The sequence below is a fragment of the Gastrolobium bilobum genome, unplaced genomic scaffold (assembly GCF_033153095.1).
Source record: "Gastrolobium bilobum isolate Gb01-03AN ecotype WA unplaced genomic scaffold, APGP_CSIRO_Gbil_v1 utg3818, whole genome shotgun sequence".
NCBI classification, from domain to species: Eukaryota; Viridiplantae; Streptophyta; class Magnoliopsida; order Fabales; family Fabaceae; genus Gastrolobium; species Gastrolobium bilobum.
Genome location: NW_026898236.1, coordinates 252,788 through 273,662, shown reverse-complemented (window position 1 = coordinate 273,662; position 20,875 = coordinate 252,788). Strand labels below are relative to the sequence as shown.

Here is a 20,875-nt window from a genome sequence, read left to right as displayed (position 1 = left end):
TATTTTAAAAATTTTATTTATTTCTTGTTATATAAATTTTACCAAATCTTTGACAATTGTTTCAATGTTGCTCAAAATAATTACATCTCATGTCAATGAAAACATTACACAATTGAATGATTAAAAAATTTCGTAGACATTGAGTTTTTTTTTTTTTTATTAACCAAGATCATTTTTTTTTTTTTTGAAAAAATTAACCAAGATCTTTAAGACGATGAAATGTTGACATCGAAAGTTTCATTCTCAACCATGCTAACCCAAGTACCAACTATGTGGGGAAAAAAAAAGGAAAAATAAAATAAAATAAAAACCCTAAAAAAATAACAACTTATCAAAACGGATCCTTGAAAACAAACAAAACTTAATCAGCAGAAAAGGAATCGAAAAAGAAATTTTATTCAAAATAATTCTTTTTCTAAATCCTTAGGCACACGTATGTACACACAATTTTAGGGCTGATCACAAAGAAATTGACTTCAAAGAAACTCGATATTATAATTCTTATTATAGTTGTACCCTTTAATATTATTAGTTTTTAAATAACGGTGCACATAATGTTTAGATTTCAAGTGAGAAATTAAACAAGTATTAATCACTACATATTGAAATAGAGGCAGGATCCTTTGACACCGGTGTCAAATTTGAAGTTTGACACCTCATCTGAGAACCGTTAGATCAAAAAAAATCAACGACTCTGATTTATAAGAGTGTGATACCATTGATCTTTTTTGATCTAACAACTCTCAGGTGAGGTGTCAAACTTCAAATTTGACACCGGTGTCAAAAGATCCTACCTCATTAAAATATAGTATCAACAAACATTTGATGACAAAACTTGTTAAGTAACATTGCTTTATCTTCAGAAGTGGTAATTCGCACAAGACAAGTAACATCACTATGTTTTCAAAAACTGCATAACATTTCTGAGCACAGAACTCACAAAGATTAAAAGGAGAGAGAAAACAGATATAGAAAAATGAAAAGTGATGAGTAAATTTTTTGTTTACGAGGAATGTTTTGTAAGTAATGTTTCAAACAATGCAACAATTAAACCCAAATCCACTTTCGAGTGATTGATGCTCATTTTTATTGCATGAAAAGAAACATTACACACCATTCTATTAATTTTTTTTCAGAATATCACTTTGCAAAACTTGCCTACAAGGAAATGGAATGCCTAAACATTAAAACGTGCATAATATGCAATGCCACTAATAAATTGTGAACAAACTCAAGTATTAGACAAATGGAAATGTGCTACATCATAACCAAGGTCCAAAGTTGCTTGTGGAGTACCAAAACACATCCATGAATTTCGAAAGCTACTAATAATAAACCACTGCTGCTACGGCTAACCCTCACGCAATCAACATTTGCAAAAATGACTTGGCAGGCCCTTCAACTGGCAATGATCATATAAAAAATAAATTGCCAAAAGGATAACCGAGTACCATGTAATATAATTTGAGCAGCAGATGTGGAAATTCCTATAAGAACCACTCCCCGTTAAACCCGACTAGTGAACGTGGAGTGGAGGTAATCCTTGTACGCAGCCTTACCCTTGCATAAATGCAAAGAGGCTGTTTCCTGGATTCGAACCTATGACCTTTTTTGGTCATGAAAGAAAACTTTAGCACTGCTCTGGTTCACCCCCTTTTAGATGTGAAAATTCCTATAACTGACTAAAAATAATAATTTTAAGGGAACCAACATGGCAAATCAAATAGCATAATAGGATAGGAAGGGACATCTTCATATCAAGGCACATTCCTAAACAGTTCAAGGATTACCAACGAAATGGAAAAATAGAGAGTAAAATCAGTTAGTAACAAACACATCTGCAAATGTAATCCATGGAAACCCAAACTGGACCCAGCATCTATCTGGTACTTAAAAGCCAGTATTCAACTTTCTGAAGGTCCTTATAAATGCAGAAATTAATTAAAAAACAATCAAAAAGGGTCTGACAATACCCCATTTTTCATAGTGCAGAACATTCATTAGCAACTGCAATGACAGCCACATCAACCTGTAAAAAAGATATACATACACAGGAATCAGATACAGCAACAGCAACTACATAACTGAATAGTAATGGACAAATCAATAAAAGAATTTAGCATAAACAATTGTATAGAACTAGTCTCAAATGAGTATAAACCTTATCATATGGCCAAATTTTCCTAATAATTGAAGTCCCTTTAAAAGACAATTGATTAAGCTATTTATTTTTGTTGGTTGGTAAAATGTTGGATTAGTTCTTCTTATAGAAATGGAAATAGATTTTAAAAATAAAGAGGAAGTGAAACGTGTTGCTAAGCATTTACTCTTTCCATAACTAGAAATTTTGACATCCAGTTCCTTTCTTGAGGAAGATCAATTTGTTTCCAAAGCCCATTATAAATATAGAATTTTTCCTATCACTCACCATTGCTATCCACCACGGTTGTGAATACAACCCCTTATTTACCACCAGTCACCGGCAATATATTCCCTGATCAATGTGTGGCGGAATTTGTTTTATTTCAGTGCCAAGTTCTTGTTCAATTCTATATCTGGACAAAATAGATGGAAACACATCAGAAATTTACCAAAAGTATTCCTTAAAACCATATCTAACAGAAATACTTACAAATTGAAGCGATCCTCATAAGTGATCAAGTTCACTGCTAAACCAAGGTGCCCAAACCTCCCTGAACGACCAACCTGCATATCAATGGAACATCCATAAGAACACATACCGGAATCATCTCAACAAGGTAGGGGAGAAAGCAGATATCAAGCATACCCTGTGCAGATAAGTTTCTGAGTTCTTGGGGAAATCAAAATTAATAACGACATTGACTGCTTGGATGTCTATTCCCCTAGTGAAAAGATCTGTGATTGTTTGAATACAAGGGAGAAAATTTATAATCGTTAGGACAGTAAAAGCCAATCAGGTGCTATAAGGGTCCAGGGAAGGGTGAGAATGAGACCCCATTGTGTGGGCAATTGGGCAGATATATGAAAAAAAAAAAATGGGAGTGGATCCTCTCATGTCTTATTTAACATGACATGGTCATGTGAGGGAATCATAATCATACAAAGATGAATCAATGGTGATAAAGAAAGAGAGAGAAAAAATATTGGAATAGGTAGTTACAAAATCATTACCGTTGCTTCACCTTTATATGGTTATGATTCCCCCGTGACTATGTCATGTTAAACAAAACATTAGAGGATCCATTTCCAAAAAATATTCATCACATACATTATCATTCAAAATATCATCAGTGCATCAATTAATTACACTAACTAAACAAATATAGATCATAATATATTCACTATCAAAACTGAATTCTAAAATAAAATAAAGGAAACAGGGATCAGAAAGTTACTAATCAAAAAAGTTATCTATCAGGGTGCTAAAATGACAGCAACATACCAGTACAAACTAAATTCCTGCATGCACCATTGCGGAAGTCATGAAATACTCTATTACGGTGGTCTTGCAACATCTTTGCATGAATATAGAAACATGAATACCCAAGTTCTGTGATTTTCTTAGCAAGGAGTTCAACCCGATTCACAGAATTGCAGAAGATGATTGACTGGTTTATTTGCAGCTGGAATAGAAGCCATTATTATTATTATCAGATTCACAGTTGGGAAACAAAGAAAATCCAGAGTAACTTAACATTGATAACTATACCTTAGAGAAAAGGGTATTCAGGCAGTGGACTTTCTGCCTCTCTTCCACAAATGCATAAAATTGTGTAATACCCTTCAGAGTTAGCTCATCCATAAGATTAATGACATACGACCTACGAAGATATCTATCCTTGAAGTCCTTTACGGTAACAGGAAATGTAGCTGAAAACATCAGAATTTGACGGTTTGAAGGAAGAAATTGAATCAGATGCTCTATAGAAGGTTGGAACTCTGGGGAGAGAAGCTTATCAGCCTGAGTGAGAAAGTTATGTAAAGCCTCGGATTGATAAAATAACTGTCACTATTAGAGTCATTAATGTTAAAAGTGACAAAGAATGAATATGTGCAACGGACACAAAGGAAAAGACATTCTGCTCAATATTTACAACAGAAATCAGTGATGCAATAAATTGAGGCATTGCTTCCAGCCTTCCACTACCAACTTGACAACATAATGATACAGATTCCATACCCAAGCACATCAGACAGAAACCATAGAAACACAGCTGGGTATCAGATGATACTTGTCCAACAACATCCAATCATTTTTTATCCTAATCTTTTCAAATCTCTTTCAATATACAACATTATCAAACAGTTGATGTTTCTCTACCAGATGCTATATAAATTAGTAAATTTCAGGTTAAATATGATTACCTCGTCCATTACAAGCATAGAGCAATCTTTTAGAACGCATACACCCTTGTTTGCAAGATCTAATATTCTTCCTGGAGTTCCAACTAGCAAATGAACTGGCTGATATAAACGCATAATATCATCTTTCAGGCTAGTACCACCTGTTGTAACCATAACTTGAATTTTCAAATGTTTTCCGAGCTCTTTACACACTTGAGATGTTTGCAAAGCTAATTCTCGTGTTGGGACCAGGATAACAACTGCATGACAGAACAAATACAGAGGCAATGGTCAAAACAAAAGTAAAGCCTAAAATATGCAAAATCACGTTAGACATGAAAGAACTGTAAATAAAGAAAAATTGAATCATGCATAAAAAATACACCCAAACATATCCTTTCCTAATTTCAATTAACTTTGGCGCCAAAATCTATCAGTGCATTTGTTATGCAACAAAATAGAAAAAGACTTGGTAAGCCATAACACAATTGTGTCAGACAATGATCTATATATAATATGTACAGGGAGCGATTATAGGATACACAATAAACTAGAGTACCCTCACATAATGCATGCACTTATCATATGTTAATATTCTTAGCAGCATTGATCTTCCATGTCTAAAATAATTTTCAAGTAACAATTAATCTACTAGAAATCAGTTTTTGTTTAAGGGAATTTCCAAAACTTAATAGTTAAAATGAAGAGAATTTTCAGGAACAAATTGCTCTCAAAGCTTTAGTATCTTTTTGGATAAAATGCTGAAAACAGATATAGAAATCAATATGATGATATTCAAAGCCAAGCTTGTTTTCTGTGAATACTCAGAAAATGATATTACTAAACTAGCTTGACCTTCCCTATAACAAACTCCATTTTCTTTTTTTTTCTTTTTTTTTTATGTTTTAATAAAATGGGGTAAGGCCTCCAATGCTGTATGGAGCTGAATGTTGGCCAGCACATAGGCAACATGAACATAAAATGGGAGTAGCAGAGATGAGGATGTTAAGGTGGATGTGTGGTTATACGAGGATGGATAAGATAAGAAATGAAGATATTTGACGAAAGGTAGGAGTACTACCAGTGGCTGAAAATATGAGAGAACATAGATTGAGGTGGTTTGGGCACGTAATGAGAAGGCCCCTGGATGCTCCCGTACGAACAAAAGTCTGTTACCAAGAGCTCAACACAAAGAAAGGTAGAGGTAGACCGAAACTTACTAGGGGGAAGGTAGTAAAACAAGACTTAATAAAGTGGGATATAGATTGGCGGACGATGTGCCTTAGAATGGAATGGAGAAGAGCTATAAGCATGGAGGAGGGTCAGACCCATTGTTATTCCTATGTTCCAGATGGTCCCTTTTTTGTCTTTTTCCTCTTTATTTCTCCCTCTACTTTCCCCCTTCTTTTATTACTTTTATATTTAAATATATATATATATATATATATATTATTACTTTATTTATCTATTTTTATTTTTATTTTTTATTTTTTTATCTTTTTTCAACCTTTTTGTATCTTTTATTTGGGTTCATCTACCACCGACCCCAATTAATTTTGGATAAAGGTGTAGTTGATGTTGATGTTTTAATAAGGAAATATTGCCGACAACAAGCAACAGGGCAACAGGCTACCAGAAAGGTTTACGGAACTGAGACATCAATAAAGATAATCCTCTCCACATGACTTTTGAGTATCTTGTATAAAAGCAAAAGGTAAGTGAAGGAAGTCAAACCTTGAATAACATTATCATCCTGATCAATTTTTTCCAATGCAGGAATGCAAAATGCAGCTGTTTTGCCAGTTCCATTTTTGGCCCTAGCAAGAATGTCACTACCAGTAAGAGCAATTGGAATGCTTTCTTCTTGGATAGGAGAAGGCCTCTCAAAACCCTTCTCATATATTCCCATCAGCAGCTCACGCTTCAAAAAGTAATCCTCAAATTCATTTCCTTTCGTTGCTGTTACATCCTGAGTAAGAAAATGAATAAAGGTCAAGACCAACATGAATGTAATAATATAAGTTCATAAATCCAAACCCAGTAAACATTTGTTCGGCCTCTAAATGGATGTTTGAAATATCATGCAGAAATATAACCAAACTCTGTCATCTAGCACTTAATTTAGGATAAAAATTCAATTTCATCAAACAAAAAGAAACCTCCTAGGCCACAAAACTAAATGCCACTGCACTGGTTGCGAGAAGTAGAATCTGAGTACATTTCTCAGTTTTCTAGACTTGTAGCAAAGTATTAATACTTGAAAGAGTTCATGGTCCTGCAAGTATTAATGCACTCTAAATTCTAAAATCTAATTGTCTAAATCACTGAAAATTGGCAATCTCAAAAGTCTAATAGAGCATAGGATACTAAAATTTACATGAATCAATAAAATGCCAGCTAAAACCTATGTAGAGAATCAACTCCAACTAATAATTCTAATATAATAACTACAAAATAACAACTCTATCCTAGTAAAGTTAAATGAAAATAAGATAGTAAGGAATTGGAAACATCAGGAATATGGTGTCCTGCTTCAAGGATCTCAAACAAAATATATGACTAAAACTTGAAAAAATGGTTGTTACAATCAGATGATTCGCGATTCCAATAGCACAATTCAATCTAATTCGGCAAGCTAGTCATTCTTATCATGTTATGAATTGGAGAGGGCTTTGAATCATGTTATATATCACCGATACAAATTGCACGCTTCCACAACTCGTTATTTTTTTCTTTTCCGCTTTTTTCATCAATTCTTATAAAAGAAATTGAAAAGTCAAATAAGTTCAAATTGTTAAATGAAAAGGAACTAAAGAAGAGTTACTGAACGCACCATTCTTGATCACTTAATTATATGTTTTCATTCATCTGAAACACGAGCTTCACATAGTCACTCACTCACTATTTTTTCATACTCCTAAAACAGAGGCTTTACACAGTCATTCCCAAGGTCACTCAACATGCACCATATTTGGCTATATCATTGCTTTGTTTTTGTTCTTCTGAAACATAGACTTCATGAAATCACTTATGAGACTCAGTTATGACTTATTACTTTCAATTTTATTTTGTGAGACTCATGGATAAGTTGTTTTGTCAATTCCTAGCTTAAAATTATTACATTGAGCATAACACATCATATATATCATATATTTCAAGCTATTTTTCATTGTCTCTGAATCTTATGATTCGATGTGATTTATGAATTATGATTCAAAAATTAACTTGGCAATTCACGATTCGAATTGTGATTTGATAAACATGGTCTAAAACACAATGCATATTTCATACAACCAATCCTTGGAGCATAAGATAATAGTTGTCAATTTTTCAGAACCATACCTCAGTCTTATAGCGTGTATCAGCTGGTGGAATCTTTAGTCTTGCCTTCCAATCTTGTGAACTAACCAAAAAAATCAATGGACGATAAAATTACAACACATTCTTTCCTTAGGCAAGAAACACGACAATAGTTTTATCTAGAAGTAAAATAATTGAATTTTACAAGTTGTCACTACTCCCAAACCTTTCATGAACTAATAATTGAGCAAATAATGTTTTTGCAACATCACTCCATACCATACTAAATTTGCAACATCACTCCCAAGCCATGAATGTGGACATTGTCAACTCAACTTTGCATTTAAGCATAAACATCAACATCACCTTTATCCCAAACTAGTTGGGGTCAGCAGTCAATGAACCCATATAAAAGCAAGAACATATCAAGGAAAAATAAATAATAAGAAAAATATAATATATATAGGTGAGCACAAAATACAACAGAAATCAATGTAATTATGGCAATGTCAGACAAAGGGTTTTATAATGCAAATCAGAACCTAGAACCTCATAAAACAGCAAGCATTTTGATTTACTGCTCAAATTTAAGTTTCAACAACTGTTTACAAATCATTATAACTTACAACACCTTCCAGACTCCTTATTATACAAAAAGTGTTTTGATCCCCAGATTTAAAACAAAAGGAACTCCAGCCTTGACTAAGTAGGAAAAAATAAAGAAAACCCAACAGTCACTACACTTTTGTAAGACCAGAAAATTAAGTAAACCACAGTGATGGCAGACAGATTGCTTTAACCATTAAAATAAAGAAAAAGTAAGCTAAAATTTCTAGCTATCAAAATTACAGATATACCACATCAATTAATAATAACTACATATCTCCCCTCATAGAAGATAGGGTTCACTCCCATAGTTACATATCCTTTAATACTCATAGGCAATCAACCACTCACTCACACAAATAAATATTGAATTGAAAAGGTCTCATGCCAAATCCTAACCCAATCTAATCCCCAAAAAATCAGCAAATCCAAACCACAAACCTACACACTGCATTCATCAATCGCATTAAAATGCACATGTATGCCTAACACACACACACACCCCCAAGACTAAGTATCATAGGGATCCTTGTTTCTTAATTCTGTTATCTAATGCTGAGTCACCAGTTGAAGGGAATATTCCCAATTCTGTTGCAATGGAAACCAATTACGCTTGAGGGGAGTTGTGGGAGTGCACATCCCATGCTGTTTAAAAGGAGGAAGCATCTGTGGTGTAATTGGAACCTTGGGCTGGGTTGGGAGAGATTCCAGAACCTCTCTGATTGTTCAGGTTAATTTTCTATCTTCTTTTTTATCAGTATTTCTGCATTAGTTTCCATTCCTATTAAGTGTAATTTCTTCAGTTTGGAAAATATCTCTATATTGTTCATACTGAATCTGTGTTAGGATTAAGTTCAATTAATACAAGTTCCTTTCTATTCTCCAGTCCATACTCTGATACTTATCACACACACACAATGTAATTTCAAGAAATTAATATGGGTAAGTACCAAAATAAAAAGAACAAACACAAAGTAAAAGACAAAAAACCACCTTGGGTCGACGGCTTCAGACTGTACAGTCTTCTCAACCTCCTCAACAACGTTGGTGTCAGTACCCCCCAATTGGGTTCTTCTCAACCACTGTTGTTGTTGTTGTTGCTGTTGCTGCTGCTGTTGCTGATGCTGATGTTGCTGATTCTGTTGATGCTGCTGATACTGCTGAGGATGCACCATGTGCCTCTGCACATACTGATGTTGATGTGGCCTTGGTTGAAACCCAGGGTTCGAGTTCAAACCTCCATTACCTCGTCCTAGACCGATCCCAGGTGGGTATCTCGCTCTATTGTTCATCCTACCTATTCAAAACAAAAAACCCACAAAAAATTTCTACCCAAAAACAATGTACAAGAAGCTATCTACTAGTAAGAAGCTAGGGTTTCTACTGGGTCGCTGAATTGGGAACTAGAGCCAAACCCCGCGAACGATGATTTCAAGAAATGGGGTTGCGATTGCGGCCTAAACTAACAAAATCTGGGAAGAAAAATCTGAAATTTCTTAGGGTATCATACAGGGACCCAAAAAAATGGGTAGGAGACGGTTTTCTATCGAAATTTGGAGAAAGAAAAATGCTTGGGAGTTTTTGTACAGATCTACAGCAAGCAGTTTGAGGGCTACAATTGTTTTGGTTTGATTCGAGCGAGTGATTTGTGGAAAGGTTGGAGAAATCGAAGAGAGAAAAATAAAAATGTGATTTTCCTCGAATTTTTGTTATGAAAATGGATTGGTTAAGGTCGTCAAAATGGGTTTTCCATGAAAATATTTTTTTTTCTCAAACTTTAATCCTTAAAATATCGTCGATGTATGTAGTAATATTAATTTCTTAAAAAAAATGTTTTTATTTTTAGCATTGAGAAGTAATTTTTTATTGACTATTTCACCCCTGCTTTAAAAATAATTTAACATTCTGCCCCTTCCCAAACTATAAACCATATCATGTTTATATTATTTTACCTATCTTTTTTTATATCTACTTTACCTATTAATCTCTTATGTTATTAGATTAAAATTTCAACTAATATTTATCATTTCTCTTCTCTTGGATTCTGATCTAGCGGTGTTGGAGATTGATAGGTATAAAAAAAAGGCTAAAATATAAGTTACTCCCTTGAACTTTGACAATATTTCAAATTACCCCTTTGTACTTTTAATTGTTTCAATTAACCCCATGTACTTTATAATTGTTTCAAATCCATAATTTTGTTAAAAATTTTATAAACGTTGTTAAACCTCCTTACATGCCCTAAGCCCCAAATCTCCAAAAAAAAAAAAAAATTCTCTTTTCCTTTACATTCTCCCATCTCTTATTACAATTTTCTTTTGATCTTTTCTTAGTAGTTTGGGATGATTTCGATTTGGATCAAAGAAGATTAATGTGTCTCTTTTCTTCAACATTCTCTCATGGTCTCTCTTAATACATGTTAACATCTTCTATAAAGGGGAAACAATCATCGTTGGAAACCTCATGATTGTTGTTGTGGATGTAAGTTTGATTACTCGTAGCTTCCTAAAATATGAGTGTTTAGCTCTTGATTATTTATTTATTTAGTTTGCGGTAAAAAAAATAACAAGAATAAGCTGAATGTTTGTCGTCAGATACACAGTCACACTCACACATACAGAGCTGCATGTTATTTTACTAGCAACTAAACCAATTTATTGTTATCTTTTAGTGTTTATTTTAATCACATTCACACATACAGAGTCATACTCACACATCCAGAGTCATACAAACTTTAACGTCATGTGATAAGCTTTTTGATACAAGACGTTAAAGTTTGTATGACTCTGGATGTGTGAGTATGACTCTGTATGTGTGAATGTGTTTGGTCTTTTTAAGCTTATCGTCATTTTAAGCTTATTATCTTTTACAAAATGAAGCTTTTGTCCAGAAAAGTGTTTGATCTCTAATCAAGTCTCTGTCTCAGTTGTGGGCCCAAGTCTTAATAGCTAAATATGGCAAGAATCTCGGGCTTTTTGACCCTTATGACCCTTAATTAATAACTAATTACCAAATTGCCCTTCATTCAAAACTATTTCAAAAATTTACCCTCCCCAACAAACATAACACCAATCTGCCCATGTTTGACCGTTGACCACGAAGCCTACCCGGGTACACCATTACCTACCCGGGTAATTTTTGAAACTTTTTATCTACCCGAGTATGTAGGGGTATACCCGGGTAGAGTTCTTGAATCTGGAAAAATGGTTGAATTATTTACCCGGGTATGGAGCAGTGTACCCGGGTAAACATCGATGGTAGGGTTTTAAAATACCCCAGCAGCCCCATTTCGAAAACCCACAAAAGGGGTACCCGAGTAGAGCTGCTGGAGGAGTGTCTTCTTGAGCGATTTCAGGCATAATCTTGCACCAATTCGTCTTGTTTCTGATCATCATTCGCGGACCTTGCAACCTCTCTGCCTTCTACCGATTGAAATCGATCAAAGGTGCATTTTTTTTTAGTTTTTTCAATTATGTTATGATTTCTGTTCTGATTCATTGTATTTTCGTTTATATCATTTGATTCTGTCCGAATTATTTTATCAATTTGTATGTCATACGCTTACCCTAACCCTAACCCTAACCCTAACCCTAACCCTAACATGTATCTAATTTCTGATTTTGGTTATTTTTTCAGTTTAATAGTGTGACACAATGACCTCTCGACGCGTTTCAAAGCTGCCAGTGACCCATTCCGAGAGAAGAACCAAGAGTCGTCACGATGGGTCGTCATCCTCTCAGCCCCAGGCTGCTTCGAGTCAGGCTCCGGACTTGACGTTCGGATATTTGTTTGAGGATGACATACCTTCACACGAGAAGTACGTGAAGTTTTTCATGACCCGGAAGATCTGCGAACCGAAATCACTGAATTCGGCATTCTTCAACCTAGAGCGTTTTGACATTGTGCCGCTTCTTGAGCAGACACATTTACTTCACCTGGCGGAGATGCGGTGCCCATACTCGGAGGTTATGGTAAGAGCCTTCTACCAGAACCTTGGCTACTCGCAAGGCGAGCTGACTTCCCGTGTCTGCGGGATTAATATCATCATGACTGCTCCTATCTGGACGGAGCTACTGGGGTTCGATTTTGATGGTGTCACAGGAGCAGCACTATATGATGGAGACAGCCATCGTATATTTGGTGATTATAACCGGGAGACCATTGGTACAGAGACTAGGAGGGCAGACGCTGAGCCCGGTCATTTTGCTCATTATCCTGTTAGCAACTTGTCAGTTTCTGCTCGCATTCTTCATTATGTGGTGACACATATTATTTTCCAGCGCCCGCATAATCACTCAAAGGTGCTGGAAGGGGACTTTGTCATCCTGTGGGCCCTCCTTCACAGTCAGCAGGTGAACTGAAGGCATTACATATGCATACTGATGTGGAAGGCAGCCAAGTCAAAGAAGGCTGAATTGCCTTTTGCATTTCTGGTGGAGAAGATTCTGCATAGATTTGGAGTGCCTATGGCAACAGAGACCTTGAAGACCGCCAGAGGCTGGAATGCTATATTTGGTGAGAGGCTCCTGAAGCAGTGTGGGATCCTACCGAACAGAGCGGGTATCTGGACGTGGAAGAAGGCACCAGAACCACCTGAGATCCCATTCCACCACGATGCTGAGATGGAGGATGCACCTGCAGGTGATGTGTTGGTCTTTATGAGTTTATGCAATTTTGTGTTGTTTATTTTTTAATGTGGTATTTATAAGATGTGTTTTTCATGGTTTATGATGTAGGCCTTGATGATGATGACGATGATGATGGCGTTGCTGAGGTTGATGTCAGACCGACACGTCCCACCCGCAGTCGGCGACCACCAGCTCCTCCTGAGGGTGGATGGACACTTGATCATGTCATGGCATCCATATATGATCTGACTACTGACTTTAGAGGATATAGACAGAGCACGAGCAAGTGGCGGAACCAGATGGACACAAGGGTTGCACGATTGGACACAAGGGTTTCACGCTTGGAGGGTTTAATTGGCGAGGGTGCCCATACTCAGGAGGAGGAGGAGGGGGATGATGACAATGGGGATGACACACAATCGGATGAAGAGAATGGGGAGGACACGCCATCGGATTAGTGTGTCCATAGGGTTTCATATCATTGATTTAGTTTGATGTAATGTAGTCATTTTGGTACATTTAGAAACTTTACCTACATTGCATGGATGTTTTTGTACTGGATGTTCAAAATTTGAATGAATGAAATTTTCGTTTTGCGCACGTTCAGACTTGTTGGTTCTATGCATTAGTATGGGACCTTGCATTAATATTGTCATAATTAATTTGGAAATCAATTCAACCCAAAGTACTTTAATATTCATGTTCAACTTTCATTGGCGAACATCTTGATTACTGCATCCTATTTCTACGAAATCAATCCACCCCCAAGTCATACTGTATGTAGGTATTACACAACAATTACCAAAATGCAAAAAAAATTGGCCAAAACAGCATCTGCAACAGCATCTGCAACTGGTCTACCCGGGTACCACGAACTGGTCTACCCGGGTAGGATGTACTCGGGTATATCATTACGAGTTACCCGGGTAGACCAGTTGCAGATGCAACAGCAGGTGCTGTTCAATCCATTTTTTTTGCATCTTGGTAATTGATGTGTAATACAATAACCGTAACTGACTCGGGGAAGGGGTAAATGGGTATGGTAGACATTCGGATTGCACAATACGAAACGAGTGACTCGCTAAACTTAACGGATACATTTCAACAACACAAGAATACAGTTCAACAATACATTTCAACAACACAATACATAACTAATACAAGATAAAGTTTAGGGTACAAGGAAACAAAACAATACGTAAAGTGATTGTCATTACAAAACAAAGTACTACACAAAAACAATACGTAATCATGCTTGCCTTAGTCTCAATGGACATGTACGAATGTTATGTCCAACTTGCTTGCAATGCTTACATCTGCTCTGACTGCTAGAGGGTTGAGACTCAACCCAATCCATCTCATTCTGAATCCTTGAAGACTTTGGTCTTCCTTTTGCACGTACCAACTGAGCATCCAGAATTACAGTAGGCCCAACAACGGATGGAATCAACAATTCATTGCCAATAGGAAACCAGTGTGCAGCATATACTTTAGCAATGGTTGGAATTTTGAAAACATGATCCACATAATCATAATGGTTTAGCTTGGCTACCTTGCAAACTGCTAATACATGACTGCAGGGATACCTCCTTGCTGTAAACCTACCACACTGACATGTACGATTGATTAAGTCCACTCTCATGGTGTCATTGACCTCGTGTGTAGATTGATTGTAGGCATCCTCAACCTCAAACAATAACAGCTCACTATCATATATCCTCACACAATAAGTGCCGGCCAATTCATCATTTTTTTTGCAAAGCTGCCTCAACCTTCTTTGAAATTATCCAACCTTGTGAGATATCTTTTTCAATCCCTTCACGTCTCTTGACGAAATACTCAACGAGTCTACTGAATGTCATCTTGACCAATGCAGTTATAGGCAGATTTCGTGCTCCACGAAGCACCTTATTCACACACTCAGATAGGTTAGTTGTCATATGACCAAACCTACGTCCTGTCTCATCATACGACCTGCACCATTGCTCTTTCGGAATCGCATCCAACCATGAAGCAACTTCAGGATTGTTCTCGATAAATTCCTTGTATCTAATGTCGAAATTTATCTTTGAACATGTGTACCCTGCAAAAAACCATGACATACGCATTGGTTAGTGAATTTCATCAACGTTTTCTTCAAATGGTTGAAAATGTGAGTAATTATACCGTACATTACCTAATTTCATCAATGTTTTCTTCAATTCCACATTCCTAAAACGGGTATTGAAGTTGTTTCCGATGTGACGTAGACAAAATACATGATAAGCATATGGAGGCTGCCACCCTCCGTGATCTTTCACCGCCCTTATGATGCTTCGATGACGATCGGATATTAGACAAATACCATGCCTATGTGTGACATGAAAATGTAAAAGGCTAAGAAACCAGGACCAATCATCCAACCTCTCACCTGGAGGAACAACAACAAAGTCAATAGGGATGGGCTCAGAAATTATTTACAGTATGAAGTGGCAAAGAAGGGTCACATGCTTTCACATACCCCAAAGCAAAATTATTTACTCACCTGGAGGAACAACAGCAAAGGCAATAGGGAGCAGAAATCCATCTCCATCCTGAGATGTTGCAATCAATAGAGTACCTCTGTACTTCCCATACAGATGAGTGCCGTCAATTTGAATTATAGGCTTGCAGTGTTTGAATGCTTCAATGCATTGGTGAAATGTCCAAAAAACCCTTTGAAATACAGCCCTGTCTGTATAAACCCGACGTTCATCAAAACATTGATTTGTATCAAGCTTGAACATAGAACCCACATTCACCTCCGTCATATACTTCAGCCAATTTGGCAAGAATCCGTACGATTTCTCCCAGTCACCAAACAACTTAACGATGGCCTTCATTTTTGCCTTCCAGGCCTTCCTGTACGTTATGTTGTATCCATATGTTCCCTGTATCCTCTCCTGTATCAGAGCTGGTCTTGTGGATGGATCTTCCTTTAGCATATCTGGAAAAAAAAAATAACTTTACCATATTCTCAATTAATCTGAATCATTAAATACACAGTAGAATACATACTCATTATAGCCGCACAAATGACATTTGAATCCAACTGTCTATGATCCTATGCTAGGCCTTGATTTAGGCATGTGTGACCTTGATCCCATTTACGGACCACCCAATTAGCTCCCTTCTTCGGCTTAATTGCCCTCATATACCAGGGACAACCGTCAGCATGGTTTTTACACTTCATAACAAATCTTGACTCGTCGCTTTTTTCAACTATGGCTGTCATGCGCCCCTTCATACAATGTATCTTCACAGCATGTTGCAATTCTGGTTTGGACCCAAATTCTTGTTGCACAAATAACGGATCTCCTAACTTCCAACCTCCGTGCAAGTCATCATCGCCATATAGGATCTCCAACTCGTCATTAGGGTTCGCCCAGTTAATGAATGAATAATGTTGGCTTTCATTCCAGAATGGCTCCTTAGACCCTGCATCTAAAGATCAACTCTCATTTGTCTGAATGAATACCACCACAAATAATAAATTGTCTAAAGCAAATGTTCAAATTTAATAACTTACCACTACTGACTGGGTCGACATGAAGTGGTGACAAGGCTGGGGTACCGAGACTTACGGCGCTCATGTCAGCCTCAAAATTACCGTCCACGTCAGTGTCTGACGAATCACCTTCTGGAATAGCACTTTCAGGTTCTCCCTCATCTTCGCTGTCCACATAGTCCTCGTCTTCATCCTCTTCATCCTCATCCAATGCTACCTGAGGAGGTGCAGAAGATCGTACAATTGTATCTTCTTGACCGGTACAGTGTGCAGTAGTGGTTGTATGCACCGGTAAAGATGAAGATTGTCCAACATCAACTTCATCATATATCTCAATATATTTTAATACTTTCCATTCAACAAACGCATATGTTACGAACTCCACATCTTCATCATCATTTATATCGTTTCCAATGTAGTATATTGTATCCATATCCACTACAGTCTCTAACCTGGCTATCATGCGGTGGATGGAATGTATACCTTCTGACCCCATTTTTTGAAGAATTCTCTCTTTCAGTTCATTGCATATAGTGCCCACTTTGATTTTCATCGTTTTTGTTTTTCCTTCAAATCGGACACCGTTCGGACCTTCAAAATGCCTCCCATTGTAGTAAATAACTATAGGAACCATGTTTGGACTTGAACTCATCTTTCACACAAAAATTAGATCTAGGTTTTGGGTTTGGAGGTTCGTTCGAATTTTTGAGCACAAAATGGGAGTGTGGAGATGTAATCTCAATGTCCCACCAAGATTCAGCTTTCTGAAATGATGAGATGAAATATGTGTGATGTTTCGGATTAGAGAGGGTAAGAGAGAGAGATTTGGGGTTTCAAAAACCCTATACCTCGCAACAATGGCCGAAACCCATACATATTGGGGTTTCTGGACGCGATTTACCCGGGTACACTGATCCATACCCGGGTAAATAATTCAACCATTTTCCCAGATTCAAGAACTCTACCCGGGTACACTCCTACATACTCGGGTAGATAAAAAAATTTCACAAATTACCCGGGTAGGTAATGGTGTACCCGGGTAGGCTTCGTGGTCAACGGTCAAACAGGGGCAGATTGATGTTATGTTTGTTGGGGAGGGTAAATTTTCGAAATAGTTTTGAATGAAGGGCAATTTGGTAATTAATTATTAATTAAGGGTCATAAGGGTCACACTTCTGGAAAGCGTTATGCAAAGTTTGGCCTGATGTCATTGGTAGTTTGATGTGGCAGATTGGTGATGGGCAGAAGATCAAATTTTGGCCGGATAATTGGACAGGTCTAAGTTAGAATTTCCTTTCTTCAGCTGTGAATCCTCTTGATCCTGCTGATCTTAATTCCAAGATTGGAGAACCTATTTTCCTTTGTAATAGTAGCTGGAATTTTCAGTATCTGAGTGAACATTTTGACACCCCTGTGATTAACATCATTATGGCTATTCCTCCTCTGTTATTGAGGCGAGCATAGATACTTTTACTTGGAAGGACTGGAACCCCTGCCAATCTTTGGTCAAACAAGCTTACTGCAAGCTGATGGCTTTCAATAACCCTCTGCCTCTAATTAATTGGGACAACATTTGGAGATGGAAAGGTCAAGAAAGGATCAAATTCCTTATTTGGAAGATGAATCACGAGAGATTGCTCACCAAAGAAAGAACTACAAAATGGAGTAACTCATCTGATAGATGCAAATTCTGCCTTGACAAAGTGAAAAGTTGTTTACATGTTTTTAGAGATTGCTCTAAAGCAGAGAACATTTGGCGTCTTCCTATCTTTCAACCCCTTCCTACTGGGTTCTTTACTGCTCATCAGTTTTGTGATTGGATGAACTTGAATACAAAGCTGGTAAAATTCCGAGCAATTGACTGGAGGGACTATTTTTTTATGGTGTGTAATCTTCTTTGGAATTGGAGAAATAAGGACCTGCATGAAGAGGGGCCTGACAATCCCACCATTCTTATTGTTAATCATCTGGAGGAGCTGAAAGCTCTTAGGCTGTCAAAAGAGCAAAGGTTTATCAAAAATTCAGTTGTGTCTGGTTCTACTTCATGGTCTCGGCCTGCTCAAGGTTGCATCAAATTAAATGTAGATGGTGCTGTTATTGGTGCAAAGGCTGCTTGTGGTGGCATCCTTCGAGACTCTAATGGATCCTGGGTTGGTAACTTCTCTAGTTTCCTTGGTTCTTGCTCTCCCCCGCAAGTAGAATTGTGGGCTGTGTTCCATGAATTATCAGTTGCTTGGAACCAGGGCTGGAGAAATATTGAACTGGAGAGTGATTCTATTCAAGCGTTAAGCCTTCTTACCAATTCTGGTATTGATTCTCGAGATCCCCCTTTGGTAGCTAAGATTCGAGACTTTTTAAATAAAAATCGGTGCTTGTCTCTGTCTCACGTGCCAAGAGCTAACAACAGGTGTGCGGATTGGCTTGCAAAAGAGGCTATCAACAGATGTTTTGGCCTTAATTGTTCTCGTCTCCCATTTGGATTTAGTTAATCTTCTTTCTGTTGATACTCTTGACCCTAGTGAAGAGTTTGCTGTTTCTGCTTCTGAAGCTGTTGCTGTGATTTCTGTTTAAGTATTTATTATTCCTTTTTTTTTTTGTTTCCTTGGGGCCTTGCCACTTATTGTACCAAAATATATATATATATATATATATGGACTTAACATTTCTGCAGCTGCCGTAGATAGTGTTATCTACAGCTGACACAAAAAAGTGGGCCCCACGACTTTTAAAAAAAAAAAAACTCAAGATCCGGTGCCGTATATCCTATGATCCGGACGCGGATCCTTGCTTGCTGTAGGTACAGCAGCTGCATAAATCATTTTTCCTATATATATATATATATATATATATATATATATATATATTTATATATAGAGTTTGATATTTTTCATTTTAAATGACATAAATTATGTCATTTTAGGAGAGAGATAGACACAAAAAAAATGGAAATCATGGGAGAGAGAAAGTGAGTGATTTTTTTTAATTTAAAATTTAAATTAAAAAAATTATTTTGTGTCTGTCTCTCTCTTAAAATGACATAATTTTATGTCATTTAAAATAACAAACATTTTTCCCATATATATAACCTTCCCTTTTTTTTTTATAAAAAAAAATTCTTCTTTATGGGAATCACATACCTTTGCCGATAACTGCTCTTACTATTTAGTAAATTATCTCATTCATTACATAAAATATTATTTTGAACGAGATTTAATACTTCATTCTAACAATTTTAATAATTTCATTGTTTACCAAAATTTTATGGATTTATGTGGTACAAAAAAAACCTTTTCGCATCAAACATGAAAATGAACCAACTTTATGAGTGTAACATTTATTTTACTTTTTTTTTTTATATTTATGAAACAATCATAGTCAAAGTTATTGAACTTAATTATATTTTTAAATGAGAAAAACTAATTCGCATTGCTCTTTACTCTTTACTTTTCTTTTCCACTGTATTCTTTACTGCTAGAATTTCCATGTACACCCTTTATACAAAGATATGCAGGACTTAGACACACGTGACAATACGAGCCACACTATGGATGAATTGCCCAAAAAAAAAATTCGTAAAGAGAATTTTTAGAATTAAAATTGGATAATTATCATACCGCTTAAACTCAGGCATGGGCGGACCTGTATTGGTATAAGTGTGTGCAAAGTGCACACAAATTTTTGAGAAAAAAGAGAGAGAGTATATTTTGTGTCTTCGACAAAAGTTAAAATTACACGGCCCAATTTAATCTCTTAAAAGAAAAAAAGTCTACTCTCGGTCCCTCTGAATTCCAAAATAGACCCGGTTAGTTGAAATTGTGGTTCCTCTAAAATTCAAAGAAGACCTACATTAGTCCCTCAAACTTTGAAATTCAGAGGGATCACGAGTTAATTTTTTTCTAAAGGCTTAAATTGGGTCTCGTAATTTTTGTTGAGAACTCAAAAAATACTTTATTTTTGTAGTAAGTTTCAGTTTTCTTTCCTTTTTTTTGTTTATATTCTTTTTGTTTTTTAATACGTTTAAAACTTTCTTTAAAAAAAAAATTCGGGGATATTGCCACCGAACCCCATCCTTAAATGTGCAGACATAAATAAAATTGTTTGATTCGTCACTGAACTCAGGATTAGTTTCAAACATGATGTCTTTTTCCGTTTAGATCATGAAAATATCGGAGAACTTAACTCGCCCAAAAGGATAATTAGGACACACCAAATTCTCTATTAGAGGGGCTTGATTGCTTTACCAAGGACTTGTTTGAAATCAATTTTCAAAAACAATTTTTTGATTTTCAGAATAAAAAAAACCCCATGTAGTAAGGCCTATTTGGTAAAAAAAAATTAAAAATTATAACTGCTTTTTTATTTTTAAAATCAAATTTAGAGAACATATCTTGTCTGGGTTGTTTTTATTTTCTGTTTTGGCTTTTATCTTTCGAAACATAAAAAAAAAAACAGTTTCATAGCTATTTTACAAAATAATTTTAAGAACAAA

At 36.3% G+C, this 20,875-nt stretch overlaps 1 protein-coding gene across 2 annotated transcripts; it reads right to left on the bottom strand.

Moving 5' to 3' along the window:
• Positions 1-1,081: 1,081 nt before the first annotated feature.
• Positions 1,082-9,987, bottom strand: LOC133314112 (DEAD-box ATP-dependent RNA helicase 8-like). Of its 2 annotated transcripts, none has more exons than XM_061515551.1 (10): positions 9,223-9,987; positions 7,669-7,729; positions 6,061-6,295; positions 4,348-4,586; positions 3,692-3,943; positions 3,425-3,605; positions 2,789-2,877; positions 2,633-2,706; positions 2,429-2,555; positions 1,082-2,029 (listed from the first exon to the last, which is right to left on the bottom strand). In XM_061515551.1, the coding sequence occupies exons 1-9, from the start codon at positions 9,522-9,524 to the stop codon at positions 2,477-2,479; spliced, it is 1,512 nt and encodes a 503-aa protein (XP_061371535.1). In that variant the 5' UTR covers positions 9,525-9,987; the 3' UTR covers positions 1,082-2,029; positions 2,429-2,476. The 2 variants fall into 2 exon arrangements, with proteins under 2 accessions (XP_061371535.1, XP_061371534.1); XM_061515550.1 differs by having other exon boundaries at positions 1,083-2,029; positions 9,226-9,987.
• Positions 9,988-20,875: the final 10,888 nt, after the last annotated feature.

Bases quoted from the DNA above. Each gene is read 5' to 3' on its own strand.
- LOC133314112 (XM_061515551.1), bottom strand. From the start codon at position 9,524: ATGAACAATAGAGCGAGATACCCACCTGGGATCGGTCTAGGACGAGGT. The intron at 3,606-3,691 runs GTATAGTTATCA...CTTCTATTCCAG, and splicing joins TGAATACCCTTTTCTCTAAG to CTGCAAATAAACCAGTCAAT. The intron at 2,556-2,632 runs GTAAGTATTTCT...TATTTTGTCCAG, and splicing joins TATGAGGATCGCTTCAATTT to ATATAGAATTGAACAAGAAC.